Raw genomic sequence first — 10,022 nt, 5'->3', positions numbered from 1 at the left:
ATTGGTGATGAAAAAAAAACATATTTAAGTATTTTATGATATTTTATATAACGCATATTAATGTGGATGCTTCTGTTTTTTAAAAAAAATCCACGAAGTTTATTTTCTTTTAATTAAGAAAACTTAATTAGGTTAAAATTTGTAACTGTGTAATGTTAAAATTCCTATTAAAAATGCTATTGATTTTACAAAAATTATGTATTTATTTATTATTAAGAATTCATTCTTCTAGTGATAATAATTAATAATGATGAAGAAATCAAACAAAATTTGAATAATTAGACAAGAACATATTGCATGAAGTTTAGAAATGCACAAAAGTATTGTGTGAATGTAGAATACCTATTAAGTTAAAAAAAAAATTATAAGATTACTAATAAGGTCAAGTATACTCTTATTTGAGTGTAAACCACTTTTTCATTGCTCGCAGTGATCTAAAGTCACTCAAAAAAAAATTAATTTGACTAAATTTTGGGTTCGATTCTGCCTAATTTAATAAGATTTTTATGTGAAATGCACGAGTTGACAATTGACAATTAGATTGAGGAACAAACCTAAATCAATAAGCCTAAAAGGATAAACCTATTATACGTGATATGCAGTCGAATTGATAACAGACAGTTTACAAACTTATGAGCATAAAGCCTCGCATAAGCAGACCAATTGATTACAACTTGTTCTAATAAAAATAGAAATCATAGAGATGATTGATGACCTTGAGTGAGCAACAATAAATTGGTTTACCCTCAAACAACTCCATGGTACTGAATATAATCTATTCATAAGTAACGTGTTCATAAAATAATGTAGCTAAAATAAAAATGTTAGGATGGATAAGTATAAATAAATTTTTTTTTTTTAAAGATTTCTAATGAAAAATTGTGTTCAAAAATAATGTCTCTATCGATCATAAGACGAGAGTGAATTGTTTTAAATGGTTTGATCATTTGTTAAAAGGAACGGGCAATGCATTAAAAATAATAAATAAATAAACAAAAAAGACAGAAGGTTAAACAAAACAAAAGACAAAATATCTGGAGGAATAGACTTTATTCAAACCTCTAAAATATCATTAATACAAGCAATTAAAATGACATCAATTATATAATAATAATGACAAAAATACAAACGAAGACAACCAGTACTAACAGTTAGTTTGATAACAAGAGTACAAATGACACTGTGCCAGCTATTATACCCTAATAAATTTTATGTCTTTTTTTCTTTTCTTTTTCACTGAATTAATAAATTTGATGTCTAAGTGAATGGCACACACAATTGAGTATAACATCGACTGGATTGAAAAGGATTAAGAATAATGGGCTGATTAGACACCTACATATAGATATCGGGAACACGATACTCGTAGCATTAAAGGATATATAAATATGACTGGTGGAGCATTAAATGATGATTAGCTGATTGTTACGTAGTAAGTACGGCACATCTTCACTCAACCAGTCCCATATCGACCTGCACGAAATTTCCCATCATGCAGAAAGGGATTGGTGTGTCGGTTGAATTGGGATCCGGTGCAATTGTTAAATGCAATTGGACCGTGGTCTGGGTACTCTGTAGTCTGAAATTTTTGGCAATTTATTTTTATAATATTTATTAAACAAATATATATTTTTTTGGTATCTTTAATATTAAATATGTCATAAAAAAGCAAACAATTAAATTAATTGTAAAAAATAATAGACAAACAAAAAAAAAAAAAAACTAAGAAATAATAGACAAACTTTTCTTTAACCCATCTGCTTTGTCTCGCCCTAAACTTAGAAATAATAAATAAAAACAAAAGAGGCAAATGTGAGAGGAAGGCAAGTAGGCAACGTTGGGACAAAGTGAGCAAAATATTTTGTTATCCCTAATTGCAATTTTAAATCATCAATTAGCATTCGATTATTTAAATAAAATCATTAATTAGCATTTGGGTGTAAAATACTTAATTTGCTATTTTAAACCATCAAACCACCAAAAAAAACAATATTCAGATTGCTATTTTTAAAAAATTTTGCAACTAGCTACAATAAGTTTTTACTTTTACAAATCACCATTCTTGATTTATAAACTTAAATTTATTTATTTTATTAACTTCTTACTCACTCTTTCACTTCACTCTTTTCTTTTTATTATTCATGGCTTGTAGATTTATATTTGACGAAACTACATTATTAGTCCCTGAAATTTACCTGTTAAGTACATTTAGTTCCTAAAGTTTCAACTAAGCACTATTAGTCATTTAAGTATCAAAACTAAAGACAATTGGTCTCTCTATTAGCTACTGTTAGTTTTATGCTTATGTGTCTAACCATACTTTTAATGACTTGGCAATATTCTTTATTTTTTTAAAATTCTGAAAATCTCTCCTTTCCGGTTACCCCTTTCTCTCTCTCTGTTACCTCTCATCTCTCTTTGTGTAACTTCCAATGAAATCCATGTAAAAAATATCCAGAGACAGCAAGACAAGGAGATCCGCAAGTGAGAGTTCCGTACATTAGTGCATAGCCTACAGAGTCCTACATATATGCAATACCTAGAGCAAATCTCTTGTTGTAAACTTTTAAAATTAAGACCCTGTTTGGTCATAGAGTTCAAAAATTGTTGTTTAAAAAGATATGAAAACTGTGGTTTAAAAAGTATTATTGAAAAACATGTTTTTAATGTTTATAAAACAAAAAAAATGTGTTTGGTATCATGGTTTAAATAACATGTTTCATTGTTCAAGAAACATAAATATGTGTTTGGCATGTGTAAAATTTTGTTAAAAAAGCTGACCAAAGTAAGAAATAACATTTTTTTTTAAATAAAGAGAGAGAATACATCATATTCCTGTTGCCCCTCTGTTTCCTTCTTTATCCCTTCTCTTCCCTGAGAGCAAAAAACCAAACCCACGCACAGTCATCTTCTCCACCAACGCCTCAGAAGATCCACGGCTGAGCATAGAATTATGATTCTGAGCAAGGGGTTATTGTGATTGACTGAGGTTGGTGATGTAGTGTAAGCTGAGAGTGTGTAGAAGACGTTTTTGAATGGGTCGGTGAGGATTAATTGAACAAAATTTGAAATAAAATTAAAACAAAAACCCCAACTCCACAGAGTATTCTTTGAGAACCAAATAGAGAGACAGGAGCACTTTTATTTCAAAGAAAAAATATTTCCTTTGTATTACCTCTTTTAGTTTTTGAGATGGTAAAGAAATAGAGAACTAAAAGTCAAAAAGTGAGAGAAATTGGCACTAGGTCGGTGAGGATTAATGCTGCTGGGTTGCTCTGACTATGTGGGTGAGGATTAATGACGCTGGGTCAATGAGGGGAGTTCTGGAGGTGGGTGAGATTAATGCCGCTGGGTTGCTCTACCTGTGTGGGTGAGATGAAGATCTTGGTACTAGGTGCAGATGGATTCGGCGTGAAGAGATGATCAGAAGAGAGGAGACAATACTTGAAAAAAAGCTGACCAGGTGGGCCCATAATGGTGTTCAAAATAATTACCCAATTACCACTGAACACTAGTGTTTGTTGTTTAAAAACAGGCTAGTGGTGATTTCAAAACAATCATTTTAAACATGGGTTTTTGAACAATGTTTTCCAAACAACCCTTGAACACGAATGGTCCACCAAACGCGTTTTTTATTTTTATTTTGGACACTAGTATTCAGTGTTTAAACACTGAACACTAATGTTTAAAATGGGTGACCAAATGGCACCTAAATTTCTCAATAACCCAATAGGACCCTTTCATTTTCTCCATCTATTTCTCTGTGTTTTTTTTTTAATATTATATAATTTGTCTTGGTAATTGACTTGATCATTGGTCTAATCTCTGTGCAAAAATTCAGCTTAAGTTGAACAAGAAAATTATGACAATCTAGGTAAATTCTTCGAGCGTTGCTTTCCTAGGATTTATTCGCTAAAAATTGGGCTTTGTGAATGCTTTAGTTTGGGATCTTATAAGACTTCGTGTGTGCTGCGTCTCTTTGAAGATCTGAAGTTCTTTGGAGACTTTGATCCAAATTAAGTGGTTGTTGTCTTGAGTCCTCATTGTCTCGTCGTATCTATCTAATGTTTCAAGTTTGGCTAAAATTTACAGAGAGAGAAAGGAGTACCAGAGAGGAAAAGAGATTTGAAGGTCCTGTTAGAATTTTGTTGACTTGGTTCTAGGTTCTATTTTTAAATGAAGTGTCAAATTTTGATTCGGCCACTTAAGTTATTACATTGCAACGATTTGACTTTTAGATATTGCAGTTGATATGACAGGGTTGCCACATTATTAAAAATATGCCTGCTCATTCTTCCGTAAAACAAGTAAGCAAAGAAACTAACAGAAGTTAGTGGAGAGAGCAATTGTGTTTAGTTTTAAAACTCTAGGGACTAATAGCACTCCATTGAAACTTCAGGAACTAAAAACACTCAACAGGTAAACTTTAGGAACTAATAGTGTAGTTTTTCCTTTGCATTTAACTAAGTAGTTTATATTATTTTAATAAGTTATATGTTAAAATAAAAACTGGAATGTTAGGTGAGTTGTAATATTGTATTATAAAATGAATAAATCAACTTTTTTTAGTGTAAAATGACAATTTTTTCTAAAGAACCCAAATGCTAATGCTCAAAGTGGTGTGTATACAAATTAGAGTAATAATGTGTTTACATGTAGAGGAGTAGAGGGAGATAATATAAAGTGGTTAATTAGAGAGGACAATGTTGGGAATATACGTGTGAGTGAAGTATCACATTGGAGAATAATGAGAAGGGTTGGTGATTAATATAATATAATTGTGCTCAAACTCAAAGGCTCAAGCCTTTCAAATTAAGTTGTGTATCTATATGTTATGTTAACCACTCAATTGGAGGCTCCCAAGGTGTGTGTCATGAAATTCCCACAAACATTGAAGTGCAGATTGGGTTCCCTTAGATTAGCATGTGTTATTAATATGTGATTTACATGAATGGAACACAAGAGACCCATAGATGACGAGCTAGTGAGGGAAAAACCCATAGGTAAGGGAGAGTGAGTAGGACCTATTCATTGCCTAAATAATGATCTAGAAGTTCAAAGGCAAATGACTCACATGTAGGAGATAGATTATTAGGAATACACGTGTGAGTTAAGTCCACTTTGAATAATAAAGAAGTAACTAACATAGCATTGTTGGACCCAAACTCATAAGTTTAAGCGAGATTAACTACTCAATTAAGTAGAGTTGCACTTTCATTATTAAAAAATTGTCAATTTTGTTCTTATGATGTCAAGTAATATCTACTACTTTAAATTGAAGAAAAGAGTATTATATTTGTTAATGTATATAATGTCTCATTATTTTCTTTCTATCTCATTTTAATTTTTAAAGCGTCCAAGTTAGGAGAAGGGATATTTGTAATTTTAGAAATTACATTGTTAAAAAACTAAAAAATATAAGCGGTTCAAGATTTTAAGCCAGATCATGGTTTAACCAGAGGCTGAACCATGTCAACGTAAAATTAATACAAATAAATAGATTCAATTTGTAAAAACTAATAAAATTGACTGAAAATATATATAATAAAAAATGAATACATTTCAAATGTATTTTCACAATAAAGTAAGTATTAACAAAATATAAATAATGTTTAATTATTTGTCCCACATCCACAAACATACAACAGATAAAAAAGGACTAAAATAAAAACTAATTTTTATCTCACAATCTCTCTCTTTTCATGCTTATCTTTGAAGTTTTTAGCTGAATTATAAATTGTATTATCTATTTTTTTTTTCTAAAATTCAATTCAATCAACTAATTCCAACTTTGTTCAATTCAATACTCTTAACTTTAAACTTTATTTAGATAAATTATTTTGTTAAAGTTTGTTAGCTGATTTGCCGTTAAGTGCCTTAAATGATATAGTTTTGACTTTTTTTGTTAATAATTTTTATATTAAAAAATATATAAAATTAAAAAAAAAATCTTGAAAAAACAAAAATTTTAAAAATTCAAATTTTAATTTTCCACCAAACTAAGGGAAGAACATCAAATTTCATACTGAAAATATGTTATTCAAATTTCATATTAAAGAAAAGAATATAAACACAATTTTTCTTAAAAAACATCAAATTTAATACTTAAAATTTGTTATCCAAATACAAATTTCTATACAGATTTTTTCGAAATTTAAACTACACCTTTAACCTAAATTTTCAATCGCGATACAAAATTTCTACACATATTTTCTTTTAGAAAAAATGAATTATACAAATTCATCCCCAAACCCAATCACAATTCAAGTTCTCATGAATCAAACCAAATTTTCATAATCTTCATAAGAAAACAAACAAAAAGTCAATTTCATAAAAATTCAACGAAACCCTAACCTTAAATCAAGAAAATATAAGATAAAAAATATATGAACCAAACACATTATCTATGAGAAGGTTTGCGGCGAATGTGGAACAAATAACACTAAGATTCATTGTTGTCACAACCCCTTGTCTTTGTGGAGCCTTCATCCTACACCATATTCACAGCGGCCTAACCCACTGTCTTCGTCCTTTAATCTCTACATTCAAATATGATAAAACGACAAATTTATTCATACATGATATACAAATGAAACAAGTTACAGTGTTGCTAACAGGGATTTCTGGAGCTACTGGGACTGTGGTTAGTGCTAATGGTGACTTTGTTCTCGTTTCTTAGTTCATGAGTAAAAGAATTCAGAAGTTTTGGCTCAAAGATCCCAACTGTAGCACAACCAAATCTTCCGTAAACTTTTAAGGAGATCCAAACAACATGGAGACAAGAAGATTGCACTTGGGAGACTTTTTGGGTGTCACTAATGCAATAAAAATGGGAACATTATTATTTTTTTGATAAAAATTTGGGAAAATGGGAAATTTTTGAAAGGAGAGATATTAAAGGAAGATGGTTGAGGAAAGAATGGGAATTGGGGGAATGGAGGATAGGGAAAACAACGTTTGGCATCAGCTTAAAAAATTAGCTTTTTATTACCATTAAGGCACTATACTATTTCAATTACCTTTTAGTTTTATCTAAATACTTTCAACAAAAAGTTATCAATTTCTGCTAAATAAGCTATTTTCACTCGAACTCTTAATGACAGATCAACTAACGAGTATTAACTAAACGACTGGGTTGAATAAAATTAAAAATTAAAAGACCAAATTGATTGAAGTTGAAGTTAGAGGACTTAATTGTATTTGACGCAAAGTTAAAAAGTGTAATTTGTAATTTAATTCTCTCTCTTTCGTTTGTGCAACTTCTTTCGATCCAAGGCCCATTCGTGCATTTTACAGTTTCTAGGCGTTTGTCCCAACGATGGGTGGGCTTCTTGAGGATGGTGGCAACCGATTGACATGATGCCACTATGGTCTATGCCAGCCAGTTCTTAACCACCTCATGGTACCTCCAAAGATCGCACTTTACCCTCACACACAATAGCTGCTGCTACCGAGTTTATATCATTGAGCGCACAATAGGCTCAAATGTCATTAAAGACTTTACCTTTTACAATCCAAGCCCGCCCTTAAATCATTACAATATTTTGCTTTACGAACTAAGACATTGGCAACAGACAAAAAATCATCACAATGAGAGCGAGCGTCATCAATGATGTTACTACCTTAAAGCAGCCAAACAAAAATCATCCTTCACGATTAAAACTATGCCAAAAAACAATTCCCCTCCCCTTGATTTTATTTTATTTTAATTTTTTGAGTTTAAAGAGTATTTTAAAGGTTAATAATTTAAATTTATATACAGAAGATATTCATTCAGTGGAAACGTCTGCACTGGATTCAGGTTGCTGACTGTTCCTAGAAAGCAACAATTATACTTTTTCCCCCACAAATGCTTTTTCCCAATTCAACACTTTCTTTGCTTTTTGTGGGTGCTTTTCAACAAGTACTGTCCCAAATTCGCCGCTAGGCCATCTTTTTCCGGTTTACCAGGAAAACTCCACCAACACCTCTCTCTCTCTCTCACACACACACACACACTTCAAACTGAATTCAAAAGAAAAAAAAGGCTCAACAGCGAATAATAATAACAAGGAAATTTCCTGGTTACAATTCTTCACTCAAAAGGCTAAAGTTTTTTCATTACTTGATATTTAACAGGAAAATATATATAATTAACATTATAAAAAAAGAAAAGAAAAAAAAAACCCAAAGAGCTAATCCCATGGAGCAGGTGATGCAGGCAACCAAACACACTTTCTTCTCCTAATTACGATTCACAGACTCAACATACACAAAATTCTCAACTGGGTCTCTTTCTTCGTCTTGTATCTCAGCCCTATTTCTCTTCCTAAAACACATAGCATTTTTTTTTTTTTGAACTTTCCATTTCTTTCTGGTAATATATTGTGGTAGTTCCACATCTTTGTTATTTTTGTTTGGTTAATATACTTAGGCGGCTGCAACAGTGCTTGTACGGAAAGGATAGTTCTTCTGAGTTTTGTTTGGCGAAGTGGACTCTCTCTGTTGCTTTTTCCTTAACGCCTTCATTGAAGAAGAAAGGTTCCAGTTCTTCTCTTTAGCTTCATCGATTTCTATTTGTTCCTGTCTGCACTCTTCACTACAGAATGGAGTGTCACCTCTGCAAAATTAAAACTTTCATTATTAGTAACCCATTAATCATACCAAAGAATTAGACCCATCTTAGTATATATTTCAGATCCAATCAGTGGGACAGAAATAGGTTACAAATTTTACTTCCAACCAAGAAATTTGGAGAATTTCCAATTCCAAATTTTTTAAGTTTTAACTAGTGCCAAAAGGTAAAGGTTGTTCTTTTATTTCCTAATAAAGACACCAAGATCATAATTTCCAAAAATAAATCAAAGTAGACCAACAAAAATACAAATGTGAATCTTTTATTTCCCAAAAGGAAGAAACTTGATTAGTACAACAATAAGAAAGAAAGAAGGGGCTAACCTGTACATGAAGATGTCTTTGTTATCCCCAAGTGGTTTCTTGCAAAGAAAACAGGCTTCCAAGAAATGGGGTTGGTGATCTTCGAATCTTGCATCATAGAACCTAGGCCCAGCAGATCTCGGAGACAAAACTGAAAGGTTTCTCAAACTACCCCTCCTATTGATATTATGCGAGGCACTGTAACACAGTGTCCTAGAGAAGAAAGGGTGGTTTTGGTTGTGACCATGGTAGGTATGATTATGCTGGCTCCCAGTTCCAGAAATCCCAGCTTCCATGTCAGCCAAAGAAGCCAACCCATTATCTTCCTCGATGAAACAAGGCCTTCTTGTACTTGTGGACTCCATCAATTTAACAAAAAAGTATTGTATATGTGTGGTTCTAAAACACCCACAATATTTTCTTTTTAGTGTTTATGTTTTGGGGGTTCTTTCTGTTGTTCTTGTTTTCTCTTTGGGGTCTAGAATGTGTTTAGAGAGAGAGAGAGAGAAAAAAAAGTGAGAGATGGGATGGAAGAAGTGGAGGGGACATGGGTTATAAAGAAGTTGGTGAAGACTATGAGACAGAGAGAGTGAGAAACAACGGGCAGGTTTCTCTAGAATCCGTGCAGGTGAATCCATTGGCCCAAAATACCTGCATCTCCAAGTTCTTTTTTTTTCCTTTTTAAATTTGATATTTGGTTATAAATTTATTATTATTTAATCACCACTGTCTTGTCCAAAAAATACAATAATGCCAAAAGAGTATAAGAGTTGTGAATCATTAATGACAGACTTAGTGGCATTGTTGTGGTTTATTGGGGTTAGTGAGGGTAAATATGTAAGATGGATGATATTCTCGTAATAGAGGCCAAAAACTTCCACTCTCCGAGCATGTAGCCCCCACTCGCGACCTAACTGCACATGATCACACTCAGCGCCCTTTTTTCTTTTTTCTTTTTCTTTTAAATTCAGATCTCTACGTTGTAACGTCAAGATCGTAGTGGGGAAATAAACCTAGGTCCACGCTCGTACCATGCGCGTAAACGTAACGTTCACACCTCCCTTGGTCCCAAAGTCTCCTAAGACTCTCACTTATTAGTCCCCTTC

General features: G+C 32.2%; 1 protein-coding gene across 1 annotated transcript; it reads right to left on the bottom strand.

Moving 5' to 3' along the window:
• Positions 1-8,073: 8,073 nt before the first annotated feature.
• LOC142613503 (FCS-Like Zinc finger 2) lies at positions 8,074-9,577 on the bottom strand. Its single transcript, XM_075785877.1, has 2 exons — positions 8,938-9,577; positions 8,074-8,599 (listed from the first exon to the last, which is right to left on the bottom strand). The coding sequence occupies exons 1-2, from the start codon at positions 9,279-9,281 to the stop codon at positions 8,410-8,412; spliced, it is 534 nt and encodes a 177-aa protein (XP_075641992.1). The 5' UTR covers positions 9,282-9,577; the 3' UTR covers positions 8,074-8,409.
• Positions 9,578-10,022: the final 445 nt, after the last annotated feature.

This window comes from Castanea sativa, chromosome 10, assembly GCF_040712315.1.
Source record: "Castanea sativa cultivar Marrone di Chiusa Pesio chromosome 10, ASM4071231v1".
Taxonomy (NCBI): domain Eukaryota; kingdom Viridiplantae; phylum Streptophyta; class Magnoliopsida; order Fagales; family Fagaceae; genus Castanea; species Castanea sativa.
This window is presented reverse-complemented; position numbering and strand designations above follow the sequence as displayed.